This window comes from Panthera leo, chromosome E3, assembly GCF_018350215.1.
Source record: "Panthera leo isolate Ple1 chromosome E3, P.leo_Ple1_pat1.1, whole genome shotgun sequence".
Lineage (NCBI taxonomy): Eukaryota > Metazoa > Chordata > Mammalia > Carnivora > Felidae > Panthera > Panthera leo.
The window spans coordinates 39,733,505-39,759,950 of NC_056694.1; the positions used below are offsets into that span (position 1 = coordinate 39,733,505).

General features: G+C 64.5%; 2 protein-coding genes across 3 annotated transcripts in view; one reads left to right on the top strand and one right to left on the bottom strand.

The window, feature by feature from the left end:
• Nucleotides 1-22: 22 nt before the first annotated feature.
• On the top strand, nucleotides 23-1,309 carry NME3 (NME/NM23 nucleoside diphosphate kinase 3). Of its 2 annotated transcripts, none has more exons than XM_042921097.1 (5): nucleotides 23-208; nucleotides 295-425; nucleotides 517-618; nucleotides 701-805; nucleotides 890-1,309. In XM_042921097.1, exons 1-5 carry the CDS (start codon nucleotides 163-165, stop codon nucleotides 1,307-1,309), a joined length of 804 nt encoding a protein of 267 aa, XP_042777031.1. In that variant the 5' UTR covers nucleotides 23-162. The 2 variants fall into 2 exon arrangements, with proteins under 2 accessions (XP_042777031.1, XP_042777032.1); XM_042921098.1 differs by having other exon boundaries at nucleotides 701-813; nucleotides 890-1,123.
• Nucleotides 1,202-26,446, bottom strand: part of MAPK8IP3 (mitogen-activated protein kinase 8 interacting protein 3) — a 47,493-nt gene continuing 22,248 nt past the window's right edge. The window contains 28 exon segments of the mRNA XM_042921096.1: nucleotides 1,202-2,550; nucleotides 2,623-2,772; nucleotides 2,859-3,038; nucleotides 3,214-3,252; nucleotides 3,450-3,563; nucleotides 3,647-3,818; nucleotides 4,218-4,366; nucleotides 4,452-4,519; nucleotides 4,604-4,684; nucleotides 4,762-4,881; nucleotides 4,985-5,174; nucleotides 5,269-5,451; nucleotides 6,108-6,273; nucleotides 6,858-7,013; nucleotides 7,133-7,228; nucleotides 7,372-7,498; nucleotides 8,102-8,272; nucleotides 8,355-8,411; nucleotides 8,876-9,006; nucleotides 10,075-10,156; nucleotides 10,727-10,879; nucleotides 11,042-11,099; nucleotides 12,290-12,307; nucleotides 13,613-13,624; nucleotides 20,366-20,484; nucleotides 20,683-20,785; nucleotides 21,430-21,676; nucleotides 25,212-25,356. Of these exon segments, the coding sequence (XP_042777030.1) occupies nucleotides 2,429-2,550; nucleotides 2,623-2,772; nucleotides 2,859-3,038; nucleotides 3,214-3,252; nucleotides 3,450-3,563; nucleotides 3,647-3,818; nucleotides 4,218-4,366; nucleotides 4,452-4,519; nucleotides 4,604-4,684; nucleotides 4,762-4,881; nucleotides 4,985-5,174; nucleotides 5,269-5,451; nucleotides 6,108-6,273; nucleotides 6,858-7,013; nucleotides 7,133-7,228; nucleotides 7,372-7,498; nucleotides 8,102-8,272; nucleotides 8,355-8,411; nucleotides 8,876-9,006; nucleotides 10,075-10,156; nucleotides 10,727-10,879; nucleotides 11,042-11,099; nucleotides 12,290-12,307; nucleotides 13,613-13,624; nucleotides 20,366-20,484; nucleotides 20,683-20,785; nucleotides 21,430-21,676; nucleotides 25,212-25,356 (3,409 nt within the window). The 3' untranslated portion in view covers nucleotides 1,202-2,428.

A 26,446-nucleotide genomic window follows, 5' to 3' on the forward strand; every position in this document is an offset into this window, starting at 1 on the left:
GGCTGGGTTGGAGGAGTCTGGGGCTTGGGGAGCGCCCGGCGGGTGTCGCGGGGGTCCTGGGGTGGGCGTGAGCCGCAGCGCCCGCCCTCCCGGCCGCGGCCCGGCCCCTTTAAGCGCAGGCCCCGCCCGGTCCGAGCCGCTGCCACCACCGCCGCCGCCATCATGATCTGCCTGGTGCTGACGGTGCTGGCCCACCTCTTCCCGGCGGGTGAGCGGCGCGGGCCGGGGCGGGCCGCCGGGGCAGAGGCGGGGGGCGGACGGGCCTGACGCGCCGCGCCCCGCGGGTCCCCGCAGCCTGCGCCGGCGTGCACGAGCGCACCTTCCTGGCCGTGAAGCCCGACGGCGTGCAGCGGCGGCTCGTGGGCGAGATCGTGCGGCGCTTCGAGAGGAAAGGCTTCAAGCTGGTGGCGCTGAAGCTGGTGCAGGTGAGGGAGGGCGAGGGCGGGGGCGGGGCGCAGGGGGGAGCGGGCGGGGGTCCCGGCGCGCGCGGCCCGACCCCACCCCGGCCCGCCGCAGGCCTCGGAGGAACTGCTGCGTGAGCACTACGCCGAACTGCGCGAGCGCCCCTTCTACGGCCGCCTGGTGGACTACATGGGCTCGGGGCCGGTGGTGGCCATGGTGAGTGCCGGCCGCGGACGGGAGGGAGGGCGGGCGGTCCGTCCCTGGCCTCGCGCCGAGCACCCCGCCGACCCGCTCACAGGTGTGGCAGGGGCTGGACGTGGTGCGCGCCTCGCGGGCCCTCATCGGGGCCACGGACCCGGCCGACGCGTTGCCCGGCACCATCCGCGGGGACTTCTGCGTCGAGGTTGGCAAGTAAGGCCGCCAGAGCTTGCGCCCAGCCCGTCGCGACGCCCCGGCGGCCGCCGGCGCTCACGCGGCTCTCCCGCAGGAACGTGATCCACGGCAGCGACTCGGTGGAGAGCGCCCGCCGCGAGATCGCCCTCTGGTTCCGCGGCGAGGAGCTGCTGTGCTGGGAGGACAGCGCCGGGCACTGGCTGTACGAGTAGCCCTGCCCGCGGGCCCCAGGGGCCGTCCGGTTTGCGACCCGCCTGGAAACGCACTCGGGCCAGCGCTGAGGCTGGCCGGCACTTCTGTTTACAATAAAGTGAAGTGCTTATGCTCACGTCGGTCTGGGCCCAGGGACACAGAGCTACGTGTTAAGACATTTATTACATACAGAGCAGATACGTGGGTTTGCTTGCAGGGCCAAAGCCTGAGGAGAATGTCCGCCCAGCCCCTCCCCCCAGCCGCACCCACCCAGCTAGCCCCCGAGTCACTGCACGGCCTGTGGGAACAGACAAGGGACTGAACGTACATCACAGTGGAGGGTGGCAGGGTGGTGGGGGGAAGCCTGCAGCTGCACGGGGCTGTGGCCAGGCCGGCTGGGCTCCTGGGGAGGCTGCCGGAGATGTGTGCTTCTCTGGTGGGAGGTGGGTGGGCAGCAGGGCCGGGGGCTGCCCCAACCAGCGCCCCTCTCCGGTAGGTTCAGGGAGCAGCAGTCCAGGGCGGCACCCCTCAAAGCAAGTGGCCATCCACACCCAGAGCCGGCCACACTGCCAGCCCTAGGCACTTAGAGTGTGTCTCGGGAGCTGGGCTCCTTGGAAACTGTGGGAGGCAGTCCCCAGACAAGTTCCCCTGTCACCCTGAGGCTGAGCCTGTATCTTAGGACCGACCCCAGGAGAGGCCAGGGGCCTCCCCCTTCTTCCTGAGGCCTGGGCTTGCCCTGGCAGCCTGAGAAATTCCACCCTAGGGGTTTCTGGGATGGGTAGGACTCCAGAGCCTGCTCCTGCCAGGGGGGGTCTCCTGCCCGACAGAGCGAGCAGAAAGAGGGCAGCTGCCTTAGGCAGGCTGGTCACGCGCTTTCATGCCAGTTCCCGGGGTGGCAGGGAGCGGGGTGGGGAGCGTCCAGGGAAGGCTAGTGGCTGGGCCGGCCCCCCTAGGGTCAGGCCCCCCCTTCAGGCAGCAGGCAAAGGCGAGTGGGCTCCGGCTGGGAAGACTTGGCGGGCGGAAATCCCTGCCTCCTGGTCCAGGAGCACGGGAAGTGGGGGGGCCCCGGGGGGAGCTGGGAGCTGCCTGTAGGGCCTCCTCCCAGCCTGACCTACCACGGGATCCTGCCTCGCTCTGGCCCCAAAGGGCCCCTGGGACGTGGGAACTTGGGATGGGGGGCCGGCCACAAGCTGCCAGGGAAAGCACGTCTGTCTGGAGAGGTTCTTCCCCTCCCTGGTGAGAGCGCCACCCGGATTCCCTGCCTCCCTGACCCACGTTGCCGCCCGCTGTCGGGGACGCCCGGCCGTAAGGTGAAAGCTGCAGGTTGAGAGGTTAGAAGAGGGGCTGGCGCCGGGCTGCCTGCAGGGCGGGCAGTGGGCAGGCGGGCGGGGTCGTATGTACACGTTGGCGTCGGGCAGGAGGGGCGCCGGAAGCCGAAGCCTCACTCGGGGCTGTAGGACACCTGCCACACGATGATGTGGCTGCGCTCGGCCTTGGACAGCAAGGGCTTCACCTGGTTCACGTCCCCCGCGCTCTCCTCCGTGTCGTCGTCCTCTCCGTCGCCTAGGGAGACAGCAGCCGCGGTGATGAGACGGCCCTGCTGGGGACGCGCTGACCCGGGCAGCGCCCACTCACCGATGCGGAAGTCGATGTAGCCCTCCCCGCCACTCAGCACCAGCACGTTCTTCAGCTGCTGGCCCTCGGCTTCAGAGGCAGGGGCGGCCGGCCCGGGGCTCTCGGACGGGCTGTCGAGCACGCTGCCGTTGAGAGTGGCCAACACGTTCCCTGTCGGGGCACAGGGACCTCAGCGGGGCAGCCGAAGGGAGGCCACGCACGGCCCTGCAGCGGGGGTGGGCCCGGCCCCTCCTCACCTGGCACGGAGACGAAAAACTTGACGGCGTCGCGGTGCCCGTGGAAGCAGAGCTGGGCCTGGGCCATGGAGCAGTAGGGGATGAAGCTGCTGGCTGATTTGTCACTGCTGTCGTCACCGTACACGTGGATGACACCCCCCGGACGGGCCCCCTCTCCGGAGGTGGGGGAGGTCTTGTTGGCTGGAGAGAGAGCGGGGCCCCAGGACCCGAGCCTGAGTAGGAGACCAGATCTCTAGCGGGCGAGGGGCAGAGGGTGGGAGTGCGCCCTCGCCGAGGGGCCAGGCAGGCCTTGACCCACAGGGCCTCTCAGGTGGGGGCTTCCCTCTAGGGGTGGGAGACAGGTGCTCTGACTTACCCCGGAGCCCCAGGAGCTGGCCTCGGTGCAGAACCACGGCTGGGGGAGATGGGGGGGACGGAACATGGAAGAGACAGGAGAGGAGTCACGGGAGGGGCGGGGGGGGGGGAGGCGTGGGGCAAGGCCGCAGCCCAGGAGGTGCCCCATCCCCCCAGTACGGCCCGGCAGAGCCCGCCCCGCAACCCCGGCCCTGACTCTTGCCCTTTGGCGGCAGCCGTCAGTGGGGGGTGACTCACTCTCGGTCAGCGGGATGGAGATGACGACGCCGTTGCCGGTGCCCACCCAGAGGCGGTTGCCCGCGATGAGCAGGGCTGTGATGCGCACGAAGGAGAAGCCCAGCTTGCCTGTGCCTGGGGGGGGGGGGGGGGGGGAGTCAGCATGGTGGGGCCAGGGGCCCTCCCTGCCCGCCCCCCGAGCCGTCGCAGCCCCTCACCCAGCATCTTGCTGACATAGGGTTCGATGTCCACGTCCTGCAGGTGCTGGTGGGTGTGGGCGTGGTAGAGCCTCAGCGTGGAGTCCAGGCGGATGGACACCCACACCCCGTCGCCGATCCACGCCAGCTGCCGGACCTGGCTCTCCCGCCGTGGGTGGGCGTCAAATGATTTCTGTGCAGTCACAGCAGCTTGTGTCAGTGGGGGCGGGGGGGGGGGTACTCTGACCCCGCCACGGCCACCGGGTCACTGCAACTTCCCCTCTACTGCCTGCTTTGCTCCTCAAGGTCCAGGCTCCTAGGAGGAGCTGTCGCCACCCACCGGCTCCCTCCGTGCACGGCCAGGTGGCCGAGGGGAGGCATGTGGGGCCCACGTGGTGTCACTCTGACTTGTCACAGAGTACAGCAGCAGGTGGTATCCGGACAGACGCACTCGCAGCCTAGTCGGTGACGTCGTCTCCCCGAGCACATCTCCCGCGACCCCACGAAGCCCCCAGTGCCTGTTAGAAGCCACGTTGGGAGGGACACCAGCTGACCGCCCCTGCACGGAGACCCTCCTGCCGCCAGCACTCACCTCGATCTGCATCGTCTTGGGCTGGATGACGTGCACCTTGTTCTTGTAGCCGCACCAGACGCGGTCGTACACGACGGCCATGCAGCGGATGGAGTGGTGCGGGTGGCCCAGGTCCATCAGGTGGTAGTTGCTCAGGTCCCACTGGCCATCTGCAGAGAGCCCAAGACACCTGCTCACACCTGGCCGGGGCCCACCTCCGCTCACACAGGGGTGGCTGCTCGGCCCGGGCCTCACCTTCGCCTCGGTGGAAGATGGCCAGCGTTCCGTCCGCCAGGGCCACCAGCACTCGCCCTTTCACGTGCCTGCAACGGAATGGTGGTGAGCGGGTGGAGGCCAGGCCACCCCGGGCCCCTCCCGTGCCCTGGCCTCTGCTGGCGGTCACATACACCAGGCTCAGGACGGAGTCCTTCAGCTTGATGGAGTGCAGACACTTCTTCCAGTTGGCCACAGCCGAGTGCACATAGAGCCTGTGGGAGGAGGCCGTGGTGGGCAGGGGTGCTTGCCCGGGGACCCTGCCCCACCGCGGCCCCAGGGCCCCACCTACCAGCCGTTCTGGGCTCCCAGCCACATAGTGGGGGCAGCGCTGGTGCTGGCCCCCGCAGGGTCTGCGCTGGGCTCCGGCTCCGGCTGCACACCCCCCGTGTCGGCCTCCTGCCCGTTCTCGCTGCAGGAAGGATTGCGGCTCCGGGGTGGCCTGTGGAAGCCCGTCCCCGCCCGCCTCTGCCAGTCTCCCTCCCCTCTGTCTGCCCCGTCCCGAGATCGCCCACCTGCCAGGCTGGGTGCTGGGGGCCGGGGTGGGGGCCAGGTCAGTGAAGACGTGCTCCGTGAGGGGCCCGGGCCGCACCGCAGCTGCCTCCGCCTCGCTGGGCCCAGAGTCTGGCACCTCCGTGGCTTCTGTGGCCTCTTCCGTGGACTGAGCTGGATTGACCTTCCCGTTGGCGACGGCAGCCACCTCCCCTGCGTGAGGAGAAGGTGAGCCTGGCCGGCTGGGCAGTGGGGACAAACACGGGGCGCAGAGAAGCTAGCCGCCCGGGCTCAGGCCCAGACTCACCTTGGCCCTTGTCCAGCACCGGGGTGTCCCCTCGGGAGGAGCAGTTGCTGCGTGGCACATTGCAGCGGGTGGCACAGCCCACCAGGGTGATACCCGCCAGCACACCGTCTGCACTGGAGTCTTCTGGGTTTACGTCGCCGTCCAGGAAGATCTCCCCCGGAGGGTAGTCGCTGTCACTGGCCGCTGGGGGGGGAGAGTCACGGCCCCGTCACTCCTCACCAAGAAGCCCCTACTACAAGACCACACCCAGGGCTCCTGTCCCGGTGTGGGTGCTGGGGGAGGAGGTGGGCCCCAGGCTCTCCTCTCAGGCCAGCCCAGCCTCAGCACGGGGGCCTGCAGGCCACCGCTGCCTGGAGGCCTGGGAAGCCTGCGAGAGTGGAGTAGTGAGACTCTGGTCTCTGAACAAAGGGCTGTGGTCACGTGACAGAACCTTAAGAAGTCTGAGGAGCTTGGAGTCATCTCAGCAAATGGACCCCGGCAGGGCCCTGGCCACCCCCAGGTGCTGGCGTGCGGCAGAGCCAAGCCTGGGGGGGGGGCCCAGCTCTCCCTGCTGCAGCCGGGCAGTGGGAGCTGGGCCCCCCAGTAGGTCCACGTTGAGCACCCGACTGATGTTTCCGTCTGTCCCGGGGCCCAACGCATCTCCTTCCAGTTGGGTGAGTGGGCCTCACCTTGGGTCTCGCCAGTTGTTCACAACACTAATGGGGACACCCCCACAGGCTCCCGAGTGTCCACATCGTGTCCCAAGCAAGGCCGGGGCCGCCTCTATGTCGCAGCCACGTGCGGAGCGGTGCAGACCCCGGCGCTGTGGGTGTGGGCGTCCGCGCGGGGCTGGCCCTCACCTGGAATGCTGGAGATGCACAGGACGTGGGCATTGCAGACGGTGAACTGGTCCACCACGGTGCCCGGCTGGTTGGCATCGATGATGACCACCTTGCTGGTGGTCAGGGTGCTGGTGAGGATCCACACGCGGCTGGAGGTGGCATCCACCTCGGGGAGCTCTCTTGCCTGTTTTGGGGCACAGGAGACGGGGGCTGGTGCCGGGTGCGGGCCACACCAGCAGCCGCACGGGGCGGTGGGGCCACCTGGACTCTATCGGGAGATAACCTTGCCTGTGGCCTTAGGGGAGACGGCTGTCCTCCCTTGTAGCAGGGCGACAAAAACTCAGGACTGGACTTTCTACCAAGACTGCTGGCATGTGTGGCCTCACTCCCATGGAGAACTGAGCTCCTGAGTCTAAGTCCCTGCCCCCCAAGTCAGCCTAGGCCACAGAACAAGGACCCGTGGATGAATCATTTTCTGCCACCCTCCTGTGCACAGCTCGCAAGGACAGAGATGCGCCCGGTGGCCCGACCCCTCCAGCCCTACCGCCTGCAGAGCGTCTGGGCCTCCACACTTCCCCACCCGCCGAGGACAAAGCACAGGCCCCGCGTGCCCTGGACAGGGGGTGGGTCCTCAGATGAGCCCAGTCTCCAGCCCTGGCCCTAGTCATCCTGTCTCTGTCACCCCTGACAAGACTCCAGTGCCGGGCACAGCCCGAGTACACACACGGCAGCAAAGCAGGTGTCCCTGGCCCTGCCTTCCACTCTGACCTTCTTCTCGGGGGACGTGTGATTGCTCTTGGTCTCTCCTTCCACTTCCCGGTCGCAGGTCAGAGGGTCACGGCCTGGCGGGGGCTTGACTCCATTCGCGGAGTCGTCCTCACTCGGTTTCCACCCACTCAGGTTGACGCCCGCAGCACACCACAGCTGGGAGAAGGGTCGTGTGGTCAGGAGCCCAGTCCCCTCCGCTGGCCCCTGGGGGCGGCGGGGCCTGAGACAGGTGCTCCCGCCCACCCCCACGTGCCAGGCCGACTGGGCCGGCTCACCTTCATGGTTGGGTCCTTCTCCACCAGAGGGCGGCAGTACACGGGGACAGGCACGTTCTTCATCCGCGTGTCCTCCTGGCCCCCATTGGGACTCAGCTGCAACCACAAGGCCGAGCGGCCACGTGGGCGCGAGGCGCGGGGCAGAGGGCCGGCCCCGGGCAGGAAGGGCCGCGGGGGCACTGCAGGGCTGCCCCAGCACCCTCCCCACCCCACCCCGTGCCCCGCGCCCCCTGCAGCACCTGCTTGTACTTGGCCGGCAGGCTCCAGCCGCAGGCCTGCAGCCGCCCGTCGTCATTGCGCACGTGCTCGCGCACCTGCCGGTACTGCTCGCGCTTCTGCTCCCGGCGGGCGGACGAAGTGCAGTCACTGGGCAGGAGACGCGGCAGGTTACTCCTCAGCCGTGCGGGTCTGCCCTGTGGGGCGTGCGCCCCATACCCCGGTGCCCGTTCGGCCGTTGCTGCCACCGAGGGCTGGCTGGCAGCGGCCTGCAGTGAGGTGCCCTTCCCACCCCCCCGCCCCCAACCCTTTCCAGGGCAACGTCAGTCTTCTGATGCAAGACACAGAATTCCCCACTTCTGCCCTGGAGCCAGATTCTTGGTATCAAAACTAAGGAAAACATAAAATTCCAAAGGATGCCTATTCCCCGGAAGAAAGCTAACCTTGCTGGTAAACTTCCCATCAGCTCCACGCGTCCCTGTGGGGCGCAGGTGCGCAGGCCAGGAGGGGTTGGGGGGGTCACCCGGGGCAGGGGAGCACAGCTGAGAGACTTTGTGCAGGGACTGAGGGGAGGGACACCTGGGGCGCCCCGTGAGGGTGTGGGCACAGAGAGGTTAGCCTCCTTCCCACCAGGGACCCCGCCCCCAGCACAGGCCTCCCGCTCGGGCCTCGGAGCCCAGAGGGGAGAGGCCCCGGGACACACCGTGTCCTCCACGCCCCCCGCCCCCACGCAGGCCAGTGGGAGACACTCACTCATCGGGGAAGAACTCCAGAGGCCGGCTACCAGCCGAGATCTGGCACATGGCATGGCTGCGGCGCTGGCTGAAGCCGGCCGTGGTGGGTGATTTGTAGTGAATGTTCACCGAGGGATAGGAGCGCTTGGCCGGAGGGGGGCTGGAGGAGGAGCTGAAGAGGCGGCTGAAGCTGCCAGCGGAGGCATGGGAAGTGAGGGGCGGCCAGTGGGGAGCCGTCCCTGCCCCCACCCCACCCCGGCGCCCCAACTCACAACTGCCAGATGGTGGACTTCTTCTTCTCCTGGACAGACGGATGCTCTCGGGACGCTCTGCGGGGAGGGGCCGGGAAGGAGCCCCGCTCGGCCAGCGTCCAGTGGACTTGCCCACACACCACACCCGCTCTGGGCCCTACCCAGTCAAACCCTGCACCGCTGTTGCGGGACTCTTCTGGCTTCGCTTGCCCAGGACCTTCTCAGGGGGTGGGGCGGGGGGGGGCCCTCCCCGTGGCCAGGAATGGAGCCTCGGGGAAGAGGGGTCCCTGCGTGGGTCGGTTCAAATCCCCCGAGGGGTTCCAGCACACCAGGCCCAACAGGCCCCAGCCCAGCTCTAGCCCCTGGCCGGGTCGGGGCCCCCAAACAGGCTCCCGTGAGGCCCCTCCAGTCCTCCTATGAGACACGGGGCTGGGGTGCAGACCAAACTCAATCCCACCGTCAGGGCCTCCTCTGGGGGTCACAGATCACAAAGGGAGATGGGGGTGCCTTCCAGAACCCCAAGGGCAGCCTGGGGGACCCACCTGATCATCTCGGTCCACCGCACGGCCTCCTGAAGCTCCATCAGCCTTTCTTTGTACTGGTTCCGCTCCATGAGCACACGCGCCATCTCCACCCGCGTGAAGCGGCGGCGCTGCGCCATGGGGATCTTGTCCTGGGGGGGGGGGCGCTGCCGGTCAGCCAGCGAGGGGCCTGCGGGCCGACTCACACTGCGCTTCCTCACCGGGCCGACCCAGGTGTGGGCGAATCCCAGGGCGGGTTCCCACGGAGCCTCAGGAAACGTGGCGGGGAGGGTGTGGGCAGGGGGCAGGAGATGCCGGGGCCTGCCCGCCCCCAAAAGGTCACACGATACACTTGAGGGCTACGACACGGCCCCTGGACACCCTGGCGATCCCAGGTGGAACCGTCCGTCAACGCTAACAGGTGAGGCCGGTCCCAGGTGGAACCATGGGAAGACAGGTTCTAGGGAAGGTGCAGTGAGCAGGACCCGGGGTCACACGTCCGAGTAGGACGTGGGAGGTTCTGGCAGATGTGTGGGGTCTGCCGTCTGTGGGTGCTGTGGCAGGACCAAGTCCGCTCCGAGGAGCTGTGTCCTGGGAAACTACAGGCTGGCACAGGGGTGAGGGGCCAGGGGGAGCTGCTGGGCCAGAGAGCATGAGACCCCGGCCCCACGCAAGGAGGCAAGGGCTCCGATCGATGCCTCCCGTGGGTCCACGATTCACCCGCACCTTTGTTTCTGCTCCCGGGGGTGGGGTTCACTGGGCTGAAGGAGCACCTACTGCGTCTCGGATGGCTGCTACGTGAGCAGCACCCTGACACCCCCGAAGCTAGGAGCTGACAAGAGGTGCGGCCAGGACGCACCACTCACTTTGGGACGAGGAGCTGGGCCCCACCCTCTCCTGCAGGAAAGCGGCCCAGTCACCGGACCTGGGCTCTATTCCGGAAAGGAGGCCAGAAGGGGTCCACGAATTACGGGCAAAGGCCCCTACAAACATTCCCTGCATGTCAGGTACGAACCCCCAAGGAGCAGAGGGCTCCTGAGAACATTGCTTGCACCTCAGGGGGGGCCCACAGGCCGAACAGGGGTTCCCACTAAGAAGGGGCAGAGGAGCTGACAGAGGAAGGATGAGGAGGGCCCAGAGACCCAGAGAATTAGCGCACCCCGGGAGCCCACCCAGCACCACCCGCCCCCCCTGCCCCGCATGTTAATAGTGGAATATACCAATTCTGTACAGAGATAGCTGCTTACATCCTCCACCTCTTCTTTGGGTTCGCGGCGGGCGATGATGGCTTCTGACTTCACTCTGCAGGACGAGGAGGGAAATGTGACTGTGGGGAGGGGTGGGCAGAAGCCCACAGCCCTGCTAGCTCACGCCCGGAAGCCCAGATGTCTCTCCTGGCTGCCCAGCAGGGCCGTGGGGCCTGGCTAACGGGCAGGCAGGGCCACGTGCACAGGCGGCAGGGTCGCAGGACGGCCCCAGACAGGTGTGCGGCACCTGCAGGCCCGACAAGTGCCGCCTGCCCCCCCCTCCTGTCACACCCCCACTCCGGTCTGGAGCTACAGGCACCCCTCGGATGAGCATCAGGCTGGAAGAGAAGCCACAGGGAGGTGCAGAGTGCTGGGGAGGGGACCCCAGAGCTTCCTGGGTGCCTGAACTCCCTCCTCCTCAATAAACATAAGGCATGAGAGTGGCAGGACACCCAAGGCGCGACATCCATGCCTCTTGGGGGACTCCTGGGAGGATGGGGAGAGGAGGCCCACAAGTGAGCTGGAACAGAGAGGAGGTGAGGCTGCCGCCCGGGGGAGGAGAGGACTGGGGTGGGGGGCGGGCCTGGCCCCTCCTCCTCCCAGGAGCCTCCAGGCCTACGCTCACCTCCTCAACTCCTCCTCCAGGTCCTTGATGCGGCCCTCCAGCCGGGCTTTGGCCTGTCTGGCAGCTTCCAGGTCCCCTTTCAGCACCTCCTGCTCCCCGGACAGCTGGTCCACCTTGGCGATGAGGTCATTCTTCACCACGTTCAGAGCGTTTCTTTGGAAAGGCAGAAAGACGAGGGCTCTGCGTGAGCCAGCCTGCTCGCTATGATGGGGGCCTCCAAGGGGCTGCGAGGTCACAGCTCTGGGTTGCTACAGGGAGGCCCGGCCCTAGGGGAGGGCCATCTCAGCAAGCCCTGTGCCAGACAGGAGTCCTTACTTGGTTTCTAGAAGCTGTGAGTTCTCCAGCAGCAGGTTCCCCACTTCCTTGCCCATTCCTGCAACAAAAGGCACAGAGAGATTACCTGTGCCTGGCGAGGCCAGACCCTGACACTACTGTACCTGCCCCAGAGTACCAAAAATCCTCCCTGGGGGGTGGCTCAGCCCTGGGAGGGCAGAGGCGAGGGCGCGAGGCCAGCAGTCTGGTCTCCGGGAAGCCAGACAATGCCTGCAGAGGGATCTCTGCGGCTCCTCAGGCGGGCTCTCAACCCAACAACGCGGTCAGGGATGCAAGCCCAGAACAGCCCCTGGAGGGTACTGAGGAGGGCCTGCTGCCTCAATGGGCACGGATAGCCCGGGTTGAGCTCCCGTGGCTATCCACGTGAGGCCAGTGTGCCGCAGGGCCCAGCCGGCACCAGCGTGAGCTGGCCCCAAGGACCACCTCAATCTGTCCTCTCTGCCAGCATCCTCCTGTCTCCCCTCGCCCTTCGGGAGGCAGACCCTTTGCAGGGCCGTCCCCGGGAGAACAGCGGTTGGTGCTGTGGTGATGGGGACAGAGAAGGCAGCTCAGGACGGCAGAGAGCCCCCCGCCAAGAAGAGGGGATGGCCCCATGGTAGGCGCGGCCCTCCACCGGGGCCAGGAGCAGGGCTGGGGGAACCTGGCCCGCCGCGGTGGGGACAGCAGGAGGCAGGGGTAAGGGAGAGCGGGGAGGACACGCTCCCTGGGGTTGGTGCCCAGAGGGGCCGACCCGGCCCCTGTAAGCCAGCCCCAAAGTGGACCCCGCCGTCTGAGCTTTGCAGGCGCACCACAGCAACTCCAAAGGACTGAACCTCATCTGTTGGGACAGAAAGCCCCAGAGACCCAGGGTCTGTTCCTCCCATTCACCAGCCCCCCCCACCCCCGGTATGAGGCGATCGTGAGACGAGACCCCCGACACACACGGTGTGCGCAGAGTGGGTTCTGACGACTGTCCCCATCTGCACCCCCTGGCCTCGGATGTGGCCCGCCCCCCTCCACCTGTCCAGGGTGTGCTCGGAGGGAGGCGGCTGGGGGGCTCAGCACTGCAGCTCCCCACTCGAGCCCCAACCCCACCCTGGAGCCAGGAGTGCCTGTGGCCCCTGCTGACCCCACCGCCAATCCCACCATGCAGAGCAAAGCAAAAGGCTCAGGAAGCACGAGAAGGTGTGAGGCAGACAGAGGAAGCCAAGAAAGGGAGGAACGCAAACTGAAACAGGGCCTTGGGCTTACCAAAGAAATCATGGCGCACTGCGAGAGTCGTCCCAGTGCGGGAGCCCAGTGCGGGAGCCGGGTGGCGGGGGGAGGGGGGGGCAGGGGAGGGAGGGAGGGAGAGAAAGAAGCGCATTAAGCCTCAGTGAACAGCAGGGCGGCGGTGCCGTGTGGCTGCTTCTTGCTGTGTTAGGGGTGGACACGGGGGAGGGCAGCAGGGCCAGGGGGGTGGCACGGAGCCTGCTTCTCGCTGGGTTAGGGGTGCACACAGGGGAGGGCTGGGAGGGCTGGGGGGGTGGACACAGGAGAGGGTGGGAGGGAGGGCCGGGGGTTGGACACAGGAGACGGGGGGAGGGAGGGCTGGGGGGTGGTGGACACAGGGGAGGGTGGGCAGGCCGGGGGGGGGGGTGGCACGGAGCCTTCTTCTTGCTGGGTTAAGGGTGGGCACAGAAGAGGCCAGGGGTGCCGGGAGGTGGATGCAGGGGAGGGCTAGGAGGGCCAGAGGGTGGACACAGGGGAGGGTGGGAGGCGGGGGGGTGGATACAAGAGAGGCCGGTAGGGCTGGTGGGTGGACACAGGGGAGAGCTGGGAGGGCTGGAAGGTGGACATAGGAGAGGGCTAGGAGGGCCAGGGTGGTGGACACAGGGGAGGGTCGGCGGGCAGGTGGGATGGACACAGTGGTGGGTTGGGAGGGCCGGGGGTGGCACGGAGCCAGCTGCTCCTTCTGGACATTGCATCCTTGGCTGCACAGGTCACCAGGCCAAGGGCAGCGGGTGATGAGATGAGGGGCCGGGAAGTGTACTTGACCCCGTGCACCAGAGTCCTGGGCCGTGAGGGTGGGGGTTAAGGGCACAAGTCTGCAAATGAGGGAAAGCTGTGCCCGGGGACCCGGCATGCCTTCGAGCACACGGGGGAGGCCGCGTGTGGAGGGCCGGGGCCTCAGAGTCTCCTGCTGCGAACAATCGGAGAAGCCCGGGGCTGGGCCATCTGCCACGTGGGCATGGGACCCCTGACTTCTGGGGCGTGCCTGACAGGGGAGAACCCTGAGAAATGTCACTGGGGCACTCTCTGCCTTTGAGGGACAGGGTCCAGGGCACAGCCATTCTCCCTCACGTGTCAGGGCCATTGTCAGTGGGCTAGTAGAGCAAACCAAGAGAAGCTTCCGAGCGGCAGTAGGCTGGTAAGCAGAAGCACGTGTGCCTTAGTGGCCTGGAGGGGACCCAGGAAGGGACAGGCCGCACAGCCTGCGGTGACTGGACGGCAGTGGGGAGTGTCCCCAGGATGCCCCCCACTGCAGCCGGACAGCGCCGTGAGGAGGGGTGGCAGACGGGCGGAGATACGCACCTGAGAACTCCCCTGGGGCCGTGTCCAGCAAAGCACAGAGAGACGGGGGAAGGAAGTGACAAAGGTCAGTTGGTGACTGGAACCAACAAAATAAAGAAATTCTTATTACAGAGAAAGCAACAACGCGTGAAAGAATACAAGCAGATGTCACCAGGCCTGTGGGCGACAAATCCCACCGGGGACGGCGACCCTGAAGGAAAACAGAGACCCCGAGCGCCGGGCCCCACGCCTGCTCAGCCCTCAGGAGGGCGAGGCCCCCGAAGACGCAGCAGCGACGGCCGGGGAAGGTGAGAGGGTGTGGGCGCGGGGGCTGTGCCAGGGGCCCGGGGCGTCCAGGCCCCAGGTGCCCCCAGAGCGTGTGAGCTTGGCCTCGTGGCCCCCCGCCTCTCCCGCCAGCCCAGGCCTTTCAGGAAGGGCGCGACCTCAGGGAAAGGACGGCCAGAAAAAGAGAAAGAAGCGAGGGCCCGGCTGGCAGGGAGGGAAAGGCAGGCAGAAAGCAGGGGCGCTGGGGACAGGGGTGGAGGCGTGTGGGGCCGGCAGTGCCTTCCTCCTGGGCTCCAAACTTTTCCCAGCTGAAGACTGGGTGCAACAGTACTGTGTACATGGTCACTTCGTCACTTGACGTAAACGACACAACACACAACGTGCCGCAGGAACTGAAATGATAAAGGAATGTGCCAGCTCAACAGTGGACGTGACCGCTCGTCTCGACCCCCCAGGGCAACCGTGCTCGAGAGCTGATCTTCTGTCTCTCAGAAGTCTTTCCAGATAAACACCAGCTTTTCTTTTTAATATTTTTATTTTTGAGAGACAGAGACAAAGCACGAGCAGGGGAGGGGCAGAGAGAGAGAGGGAGACACAGAATCCGAGGCAGCTCCGGGCTCCCAGCTATCAGCACAGAGCCTGACGCGGGGCTTGAACTCACGAACTGTGAGGTCCCGACCTGAGTTGAAGTGGAACGCTTAAGTGATTGAGCCACCCAGGCGCCCTGAAGAACACCAGCTTTTAAAACACAAAACCGGGGCGCCTGGGTGGCTCAGTCGGTTAAGCGTCCGACTTCGGCTCAGGTCATGATCTCGCGGTCCGTGAGTTCGAGCCCCGCGTCGGGCTCTGGGCTGATGGCTCAGAGCCTGGAGCCTGCTTCCGATTCTGTGTCTCCCTCCCTCTCTGCCCCTCCCCTGTTCATGCTCTGTCTCTCTCTGTCCCCAAAATAAATAAAAAACGTTAAAAAAAAAATTAAAAAAAAAATAAAACACAAAACCAAAGGGGCACCTGGGTGGCTCAGTCGGTTAAGCGTCTGACTCTTGGTTTTAGCTCAGGTCATGGTCTTGCGGCTTCGTGGGTTCCAGGCCCACGATGGGCCCTACACCGGCAGTGCAGAACCTGCGTGGGGTTCACTCTCTCCCTCTGCCCCTCCCTCCCCACGCTGTGTCTTTCTCTCTCCCAATAAATACATACATACATAGGCACATATGCACAAACCAAGGGCAAATACCCAGCCTTGTGGGCCATTTGCTCTGTCCCACCTGACCCCGTGTCACGGGACTGTGCACTGAAGATCTGCGCTCGCCTGGGATGAGTGCTCAGCGCACAGGGGCGTGCACTCACCGCCCAGCACCCCGGACTTCCAGGCGGGGACGGGTAGGAGTGACCGCTCACCTCACCCCGCCAGCACGGCTCCGCGGGCCGCACGACCACCTCCCGGCCGTGGGCGCCCTAGCACCTGCTTCGTGTTTGTTGCTCTTGTGAGGAAAAAAACAAAAACGAAAACTCATCTGTGTTTTCTCTTTTCTGTCCTGCCTCATTCTTGAAGTTGAACATCTTTTTGTGGTTGGTGGGCATCTTCTGGGAACTTCCTGATTTCGTCCTCTGCTCAGGTTCCACTGTACTTGACCTCTGTCAGCGAGGGAGATCGCGTATATGTTAACTTGTGCGCAGCCACACCTGGCAGCACTTTCCTCTACAGTTGTGGCGATGCAGAGAACACTCTCCGGCGTTCTGCCAGTCCCGCTGTCCTTGCGTGTTTACGTTTAGGTCCGAAGTCCCCCTACAAAGTCTTCTGTGTATGGCGGGAGGTTGGGACCAGACTTCATTCTTCACCAAATGGCTATTCAACTAATCCACCCGTTTTCCGGTGATGTGAAGCACCACATTCAGCGTCGGTGAATTCCCACGCGGGGCCAGCTCTCCTCACACGAACCGAAGGGGTCACCGGTTTGTTGCCACCCTGGGTCCGCCGCCCTCTGCGTCACAGCTTGTAAACCCTTTGGTGCCTGGAGCGTCAGGCAGCCCTGCAGTCTGTTCTTTCTTAGCCCTTTCCGGGCTCTTCTCACATGTTCTCCTGGACAGAGTCTGGAGTCTGCTCACAAAGCTCTTTGGCCGGGGCTGGGTACGGACAATGGGCTGAGCCGTGAGGCCACCCGGCAGCTTTACAGAGCTCAGCCTGCAGACCAGGAGCGTGCAGGAGTTCTCGATGCATGAGGCCTTTCATGTTCTTTTTTTAAATGTTTATTTTTTTCTGAGGGGAGGGAAGGGCAGAGAGACAGGGAGACACAGAATCCGAAGCAGGCTCCAGGCTGTCAGCACAGAGCCTGATGCAGGGCCTGAACTCAACGAACTGCAAAATCATGACCTGAGTTGAAGTCGAATGCTTAACCGACTAAGCGACCCGGGCGCCCCTTTCTACGTTCTTCCGTCATGTTCCCGAGTTCTGTGCACATGGGCTGGTCTCTCTCTCAAGGTTAACGTCTAGACAGCGTCTGGGTCTGGTTGCCACGGGGCGGGACCCCGCTACCTGGGCACAGCGCACCGGGTAGAAAGCACGTCCGGTCGGCCTGTGCGGCCTTCAGACTCCAACTCAGTGACGCAGGGTGCACTGCCTGGCTCGTCTGAGCCTCAGTTTCCTCGTCCGTGAAGGAGAGACGTGACCTCCGTAGCTCGGGCTCCCTGGAAACTCCCTGGTAGACGCCCAGCACGTGCTACGTGGTCACTAGGTGCTAACTCCTCGGCTCCCCAGCTACGTCAGCTCTGAGAGGCGCACTCTCGAAGCACGGCACCTCTGAGACTGGGCGTGCTCTCACGATCGAAGGCGTGTCCCCCTTCAACTTGAAGCAAGGGCTTCCTTTCGTGGAGATTTCTAAACTAACGGTGTATCTTACAAGCAGTGCGGTCAGCTCAGTGAAACGTAACAAGACAGGCCCATCCAGGGTCCTTCCTTCTTTGCTGAAGGAATTCACAGTCCAAATGCCGTGGCGAACAGACACGATCCAAATGCCCGATCCAGACATGCAGAGCTTTGAAGGACGCCGTCCTCGGCCACGCCGACAACATCACCGTGTTTCTGCTATTGCAGGACCTTGCCACTGTGAGGACTGCCGCCCACTGGCCGCAGGCTTTTTGCTGTTTAGCAGCCACACAGGGAATGCAGGGGACAGGCGCGAGGCTCTTCAGAAAGACTCTAGCCGAGCCAGACAACGGGGCTGGGGCCCCTCGGCGAGGGGACTGGAGCCGACCCCAGCCCATTCCTCCACCCTGCTGGGCAAAGGGAGGGCTCCTCTGCCTGGCGCCCCACTGACACAGTGTGACAGCGCCTGATTCCTTCTCAACTCCCCGGGGGCAGCCTGCCTTTCAGATGCCCGTCATGCCTAAGGCTCCGGAAGGGCACGCCCAAGAACGGGGCCCACGCCAGCCAGAACAGAGCGGTGCCCAGGGTGGCCACCGGCCAGTGACCAATGACGGGACGCGCTGGCGGGCAGGCCACCCAGAGTCACGGGCGGCGACGAGGCCGGCCAACTCCAGTCATCCTCCACGACCACACGAGGGACCAAATGTGGAGCAGAAGCATCAGCCACGATGGCCAGCAGTGGATGAACGGCCACGTGAGGTGGGGGCCCGTCTGTGCCACGGAGCACCGCTCTGCCAGGGAAGGATGGAACGCTGACCCCTGCTACAACACGTACAAACCTCACGGGCACTTGTGCACAGAAAGAGGCCAGGTGGAAGAGGAGGGCCAGGTGACAGGAAGCGCCCAGGAGGGCGAGCGCACAGACACGGATGGGTCACTGTGCGTGGGCACAGGCTTCCTTCGGGGGGGACAGTGCTCTAGAGCTGTGGGGTGCTGACCTCACGGCCCTGAGCTCACTCAGAGACACTGGACTGTGCACTCTGGGCAAACCCATCACATTCCATCCCTAGAAAAGCACAGAGGGCGGTCAGTCATGCCTGCTGCTCTGGCTGGACCTGGGTTCAAGTCCCCATTGTGCTGCTTCACTTCACCTTCCCCGGGCTCAGCTTCTTCATCTATGAAATGGGGGCGGCGGCAGCACCCCAGATTAAAGGCAGACGCGCACATCTAACGCTGGTGTGACTCTTCTCGTGACCGTGTCGATGACTGGAACCGTGTCGTGAGATGAGACTGAAAAGCACAAGGTCTGGGACTCCGGCTGGGCGCCTCCCCTACGGTCCCCTCCCCAACCTGCGGCCGGCCCCTAAACACGGCGCGGGGCAGCTGAGCTGCCCACGGCCAGGAACTCGAACGTGGAGCCGGGTCGCGGACACGCGAACGCCGTGTGCCTATGCGCTCTTCCAGGGAGAAGGCCGCCACCTCTTTCATCAGAGACTCAGGAGTGCAGCACACACGAGGCCCTCGCGCCCTCACAGCCTCCAAGGTGGGCCTGGCAGAAAGGTGCTCCTTCGCGGACACACACGTGTGCCCGGTCACCCACTACAGCCTTGCTCCCGGGCACAAACTCTAGGGGCGGGAGTTCCTTCCCATGCCGCTCCCGGCCTGGCAGGTCCAACGTCTGAAGGACAGCCAGGCACGAGCCCAACGGAAGCCACGTCTGGGAAAGCAACGTGGAGCCAGTGTCAGGAGCCCACATCTCTACGCTGAGGTTCCCACCTCTAGAAACCCGCCTTAAAGAAGTCTCCAGGGGGGCGAGCTGATTTACGCCCATAGGTATCTGTGACCGCAGTATCCAAACAGCAAAAATCAGAACCCTGGCAGAACGGGTTGAGTAATTTACAGTCTCATGCCACAAGGTGACGCGCACTGGGGGTAGTAGCAGGTCAGAGAAATGGTAACATCGCCCACAAAGGGGAGGACAGACATGACCCGAAACCCCCCACGTGCCACGTACGTGTGTGTGCTACGGCACCTGGGAAGGTGCACTCGTCACGATCGTCTGGTTTTTACTCTCTTATTGGCAATTTCTGGTATTATGCGAATATTGTTATAAACGCGTACTACTTTTCCAAAAATAAAAATTGGAACGTATATAGGATTACCTGAACTCTATAAAGGAGAAGGGAAAGGTGTCAGAATATTGCAAATGATTTCCTCGAAGTACCTTTTTTCTCTATGTTAACAGTTTCTGTTATTTTTTTAAGTAGGCTTCACCGCAGGCGGCTGTGCTCCCGGGAGGCCTCCACGGCCCGAGCGAGACAACCAGCAAGGCTGGAGCTAAGAGAGTGAGGCTGTGCAGATGGAAACCACCGGCTGGTGGCCCTCCCTCATGGGCTCCAGCCGGGCCACGTCTGCAGCCGGAAGCCCGGCCATCCACCGAAGACACTGCCGTCCACACAGGGGAGCTGAGCCCAAGGCAGACACACTCTACAAATGTCCTCAAGTCCCTGATGGCCAAAGGTCACCAGTGCAGAGGGACACTGGTGGCAAGTAGAACTCTTCGACGCAAGGGGCGCCTGGGCGGCTCAGTCGGTTGAGCGTCCGGCTCCTGTTTTCAGCTCAGGTCATGATCTCGTGGGTTCGAGCCCCTTTGTCAGACTCTTGGCTGACAGTGCAGAGGCTGCTTAGGATTCTCTGTCTCTGCCTCTCTCTCTGCCCCTCTCCCACTCTCTCTCTCTCAAAATAAATAAACATTAAAAAACAAAACCAACCTCATCCACGTGAGGCAGCTCCACCTCCTTGGGCAGCACGTGACCAAACCCGGGCCACAGGGCCTGCAGGCGGCCTCACGGATTTCTGGGCTGAAGTGGCACCGCCGACTGGCTGCCCCCTCCTAAGCCATGAGAGCTGGGGGTACCATCCCTCCACAGAAGCCGGCGTGGGGAGGAGAGGACAAGCCAGAGCCACTGATCCCCCACAACACGGTCGCCCTCTGCCCCGGAGGTTGCCTTGCTGGGAGGAAGGGACCGAGAGCTCTGGTCCTGCAGCAGGCCTTCAGGGGACGAGGTCAGCGGGGGCAGGAGCTGGCGGGGGGGTGGGGGGGTGAGGCGTGCCACTGCAAGGATCCGATTTCCCACCTGGCCCCGGACCCCGAGGGCAGTGCTCGGCTGCATACACGGCGTCTACATGCCTCACGCCCACCCCAGGACAGGAAGCAGGCCCCGGACGGAGTCCACACGGGGAAGTGTCTCTGCACCCATTTCTGACCCAGGTGCAGGGAGCTCTGGAGGCGACCACGGTGCCGAGGGCTTGCAGATGGGCAGCGACCCTGTCTGGGCATTTTCTGCGAGGAGCACAATTGCTAAAAAGTGCACCGCCTAGGCACGGGCACAGTTTTCAGGGTGATGGAACGCTCTAAAATTAGGCAGTAACACAGCTCTGTGAGCACCCTGAAACCCACTGAACTTTATCCTTTAAGGGGATACCTTTTATGGAATGTGAAATGTATCTCGACAAAACTGTGAAAGAAACCCCTAGGTTGCAGCTGACAAAGACTTTGCTTTCATTACGAACAAAAGCAACGGCAGCAAGCCCGAGGCCCTGGGGTCACGGGGGTGGCCTGAGTTTACCTAGCAGGTCCGCTCCTTCATCCACGTCCCCGATGACCTCCGACCCCGCGGTCGACAGTTCGTGGTACAGGGAGTCAGTGTTGATGCCAAAAGCCTTGTTCACGATCCCCTGGGTTGGGCTGTGAGGACATGCAGCCGGGGGAGGGCAGGGTGAGTGGGCAGCGTTCTGGGCTGGGGGAGGGGGCTCTCCAACACCGCCCGAGGGGCCGCTCAATGCCAGCGCTGCCTGTGCAAGAGGCTGCAGGGGGCACCTTCGCCAAAGGCCCCACCTCCACAGTGAACGCTGAGCCCACCCGGCCCCAGGGCTCAGTGAGTACCTGTTGCCCGTGCGATCGAGACGGGGCTCCCGACTCATGTCCAGCTCCGGGGTGGAGTCGATAATGTCTTGAACGTCAGACCACTCGTCACTGCTGCCCATGCCTGAGGGGTGGGGGGGACACACAGGAACCCCAGGGTTAGGGGGGGCGCCTGCCCTCTGGCCCCGTATCTGGAGACCCCACACTAGACCCCCGCCAGGCAGGGACCGTCAGGAAAGGGCTTCCTCCTCGCCGGCGGCCACGTGGGGCCCCTTCATCAGAACCGGGTCTCCTTTTCATGACCTCCAACGACCAGACCCAAAGCCCTGTCTCTCCTCCTGTCCCTCCTCTAGTGAGTGCGTCTGCTGGGTGATGGCAGTGTACCGTCAGAAGCCGGGTTGCCCCCTGAGTCCACACGCTGAAGCCACAGCCCCCAGAACCCCTGCATGTGACTGCATCTGCAGATGGGGACTCTGAAGAGGTGAAGGCCACATGGGCAGGCCCTGGTCTCATCTGACCGTGTCCTAAGAGGAAGGGACGACCCCACGAGGACACTGGGAGGCGACGGCTGCCTGCACGCCCGGCAGAGGCCTCGCGGGGAGCCAGCCCGCCACCCTGATCGCTCACTTCTGGCTCCGTGGCCGGGGAGCCCACGAATGTCTGCGCTGTCTGTGCTGGCACCCGAGCTAAAAGCGGTAGCCAGAAGGGACGGCAGGATGGGGGGGGGGGGGGGGGCGCCGCCCGGGAGCACGCGGGCGGCCGAGGCACCTATGCTGACGTTCCGCATCTCCTGTGTGACCTGGACCTCCATGTTGCGGCTGTTGCGCTTCTCCCGAGCCCGCTTGCTGCTCTTTGTGCTGGCGCCGTAGTCCCCCAGCGGCTGCAGGCTCTCGTTGAGCGGCGTCACCGCCGCCGAGGGCACGGAGGACGTGGGCGTGTTGGACTTGGTGCCCGTGGTGCTGGGCGTGGCAGCCGCGGAAGACTGGCCCGACTCGGACATCTCGTCCTGCGGACACTAGGGCCGAACACAGGGAAGGGAGAAGCTCGTCATGTGGGCCACCACGCCCCCAGGCTCTGGGTACGGCCGGGCACGCCGTGCAGGGCCAGCAGGGGCCTTGGCCACCTCCACGGGGCCCCGTGCTGGGCTCCCTCGGCCACGGTCACACGGCGCTCTGTGCCGGGACCGGGAGGGACAGGAGGACCCCTGCTCTCCTGTCGGGCCAGCTCCTCGGGCCCGGTCCCTTGGTTCACCCAGCCACTCCTCCCACTTTGCAGAGGCTGCTGCCACCTTATTTAAATGCTGCACATCGGGGCTTTTAGCCTGCACGCTCCCGGGAACAGCCCGCCGATGCCGCGTGTGATGGACATGAAGCTACGTGAACATGACAAGCAACCCTTTGCAGCCAGCGGGGGGGGGGGGGGGGGGGGGGGGGGGGGGGGGGGGGGGGGGCGGGGGTCGGAAACAAGTTGTGGCTCAGGGCGGGGCGGAGGGCTCTCCGGGGCCTGGGAGGAGGCTGAGCATGCCTTCGGATCAAGCTACGGGTGCTGCGGCCGGCCGGCCCCGTCTCCCGCCTCCCGCCCCCCACTCCATCTCCCGCTCCCAGTGCTGGCCGCAGCCAGGGGCTGGGAGGGGCACAGACCTCCCGAACGAACGCAGAGACTAGAGGGAATGTGGAATTCTCGGCCCCCACGGCTCAAGCACCTACACGTCTACACAAATGCCAACAAACTGTGACTCTCCTTCCACGGAACGGGTCACCCTCAAAACATTCCCGGAGCGGACAGAGACCGACCATTAAAATGCGCCCTCAGCCGCTGACCGTGAGAGCCTCCTGCCGCGAACACGCTCTACTTGAGGAAGTATGACGCAGGAAACCAGCCCGCTCCTCTCCCGGTCTTTCCTCCTGAAGCTCCTGACAAGATCCATAACCTGGCCCCACGCGGCTACGCACACCGACAACCGTGACTCACCCCCAACCCGGTCCTCGGTGGGCGCGCCAGAACCTGCCGGCAGCACCCCCAGGCCCTATCACCACCCTCTTGCGGGGCCCAGCTCCCGGTGCACACCCCAGTCGCCAGCGGCAGTGGCTCACACGGTGTCTCCAGAAGGGGTGCTTCTGGGGGCGCTGAGGGGAAGGAGCTGACGGCAGGGGTGCGTGGCCTTCTCCACAAAGCTGGACACACGCTGGGACCCACCCACACCCGCCTGCAACTAGGAAGGCCTGACCAGGCTCCCGTGGCTGCCTCTAGGTGACCGGGAGGCAGAGCTGGTTGAGGACCTCTGAGACCCGCCTTTTCCTGACCCGCGTGGTCAGTGTCAGGCCAGGGCCTGGGGTGGTGACCTCCGGCTTCATCTAACAGGCTGCGGGGACGCATCTGCCTGGAATCCAAATCGACACCCTCCTCGACCCGGCGGCCAGGTCCGCGGGGATGTGTGCCGATGTGTGGGAACACCCGTGGCTCTCACAACTGGGGACGGGTAGGTGCTCCTGGGGTCCAGTGGGTGGAGGCGGGGGTCCGCTCACTATCCTGCAGGCCACAGGACGACCCCCACAGCCAAGAACAACGGGCCCGGATTATTAATGTGCTGAGGCCACAGGCCCCTCGTGACAGGTCCTGTCTCCCTGGGGGCACCCCATCCAAGTATTTTCTATTTGGGTTCTACCGCCTAAGGCCGGTGTGAGAAGGAAAAATCCTCTTTGTGACACGAGGCACACTGACAGCCTCTGTGATGGAGCTGCCCCAGTGGTCTGTCCGCCCCACACGACACAGGCTCCCAGGCCTCCCGCGGGCAGGGGCCCTCTGCTGCACGGAGCCCCAGGCCAGCACTCGAGAGACGGCCGCAGGGGACCCGAGGCACGGGGAAGTCCGAGAGGGCGGAGGGAGGCCGGCATTCGAGTCCACACCTCTCTGGACCACACGTTTTCTGGGCCGCCTCCTCAACGGCCACATCCGGTGGCCTGTCTGTGCCCCACCAGCCGGTGTCTGCGGGTCTGCAGCAGGCCTCCTCGCCCCCAAAGTCACCGAGGGGAACCGTGCGGCGCAGCCAGGCCTCCCCCAGCCCCTGGCTCTCCCTGAGCCTACAGGCCGCCGCCTACCCGCAGGACGCTCCCCTGGCCACCACTTACCTAACGGCAAACCTCTCAACCTCCTAAACCATCAACGTGTGGCAGTGACCTCCAAATGCAAAGAACCCAAACTCTTAGCGGTCATTCCTCACCATGAGTAGCCACAACTGTTTGGTTAAAACACTGAAAATACAGCACATAAAAACAAAAAACAGAACAAAAAAACAACAAAAAAAATTAAGAAATTAGAAAGACCTTAAAACCTAGAACACAAAATAAAAAGAACTTAAATGTAATTAAAAAAAGGCAAATAAAACACATATACGAACTGAAACAGAAAACACGGTGATGAAGAGTAAAGCTACTTTGGACGTCGCAGCGGCAGAAAGAGACGCAGGAAGAAAGCTGGTGGGGGTGCGGGCAAGAGGCGGGGCTCAGCGGCCCCGCAACCCCCGCGGCCACCTCCCCCGGCCACCCCGCATGAGCCGTCACCTCCAGTGGTATAGCCAGGCTCTGCCGGGGGGGGGCGCACCTGGCCCCCCAGGCCCCTGCCCTTCTGCCCCACCCCCCACACGGGCAGGTCCATTAACAGGTGGGCCGGCACCCAGGTCAAAGGTCGCAGAGACATGCTCAGTGTCTGCAGCAAAAGCGAAAGCGAGTGGGGTCACTTGGTGACAGAACGGGCAGCTTGCAGCCACCTCCAGCAGTCAAGCTGGACACCCAGGGACGAATGGACAGTCAGCCACAAGCTGCGGCAGGGAGAAGCTCCACAAGTTCAGGCCCCACAACCGCCAGCCCGCCCCAGTCCAGAGGCCCAGGGGCTTGGCCTTCCACAGGCACCTCCAACAGCCTCTGCGGGAAGGGCACCAGGCCTGGGTCGCCTCCTCCAGCCCTGGGGGTGGCATCCTTACCTGGCGATGGGGCCACAGCCTGTCTGGTGAGGGCAGGCTGAGCTCACAGACCGAAACCGGCAGCACGTGACCAGGGGCCCTGAATGAGTCCCTGCCCCTGGCTTTCTCGGGGACCCCGCTGAGGCGTGCACTCCCCAGATAACTGCACATCTCCCCAGACTCGGAGATCCAGAAGTCAGGAGCACAGTAAGGACAGTCTAGAGGAGACGACGCCGACCCCTCACCCTGGACTTCCCCGCAACTGGCATGCAAACCTCAGATGCTAGGAGGACGGCACGTTCTGGGCCGGCGTCCAGTCTGGCCACGGGGCTCATACTTTGGGGCGAGTTGAGGAACAGACGTGCTTGTGCCCCCAAACAAAGGCTCAGCTCAGCCCTGGCCTGAGGCCCACACCCCCAGAGCAGTCCTTCTCTCCAGCTCGGACGCCCCTCCGCGAGAGGCCCTGCGAACCCAGGGGCAGCTGCAAAGGGTTGGCCGCAACACAGCTTCCTGAATGAGCATGGGACGATGGGGGGACGGGACGGGGGAGAGGAGGCGGGGGGACCCTCACTCCACGGCACGGCTACAAAACCTGGTAGCTGGAGCTCAACTGCAGCTGGCCGAGGTCACTCAGGTGCCAGTGGTCCCCCGCAGGCACGAGCTTGCCCCCCATCTGTGCACGTACCATGCCGTCGGCCAGGGGGAAGACGTTCAGAGAGGTGGGGCGCTCCTTCCTGCTGAAACGTGAGGGAGAAAGGAAGGAAGCGCACGTTAGAGGTGGCTCACCACTCGAGAACGGGACTCGCTCTGGACACGCAGGGGCCTGCTCTGAGGGAGCGGGGTCCTGGGTGGGGGCACAGGGGCCGCCTGCCCCCTGAGCTCCTCTGGAACCAAACGCGGTTCCATGTTCAGGGGAACCCGGGGTGTCCTGCGGGCCTGTGTGATACTTCCTTGTTTCACCGTGACTCACGTTTGGTGATTTCGGTCTTACACCCGCTATGTGCACTAAGAAGTCCCACGGGGGAGCCAGCAGCAGGCCCCCTGGCAACGTGGCCGCACAGAGCGCTCCCGGGGGGAGACTTTACGATGGCGGCCTTTCCTATAGGTGGCGCAGCGTGCCTGCTTGTTGCTGTCGGCCCTGCGTCTGTGTCCTGGGGCCAGACAGAAGGGATCATCGACCTCTTCGCTCTGTACTTTGCTCCCTGTCCCCCACCCTGCTCCACTGTTCCTTCACGAGATCTCACTGCAAAACGTCAGAACCGACGTGTGCAGAGTGAAGAGGGGCTCCGTCCTCCTGTTGGGTGTCGGTGTCCTTGACAGCCCGAGGGGGCCCCTTTCTCCCACTCCACGCAGTTCTTCCTGGTCATCATGGAGCAAAGACCCCAGAGGGGAGTTCTTTTAAAGGTGTGCCAGGAGACAGGGATGAAGCCAGGATGAAGCCCAAAGCTGCCTGCCAAGTTCAGTCCCCAGGGGACATTCCATCGGGGGCTTCTGATTGGATCCTGGGTGGCACATAGCCCAGGCCGGCCCATGCATGCCCTGCCCCGGGGCGGACACACCACACCCGGGAGAAGGTGGTCCACTCGATAGCCCGTGCTGCCCGAAACTGTTCGGGCCAAGAATTAAAGCCCCCGCACCACAGCATCTCACGCTTGGAGCCTGACCCCCAGAGAGTGTGGTGGGAGGAGTGGCGGGGGGCTTCTGCAGAGTTCCCCAATGGCCAGGTCCAGAGGCTGGACTGTTCTGGAGAGAGAAGACCGGCAGCTTCCTGCGGTGCTCGGAGGGTGCAGGTGACAGAGAGGAGACGTGAGGCCGTCACCCCTGATG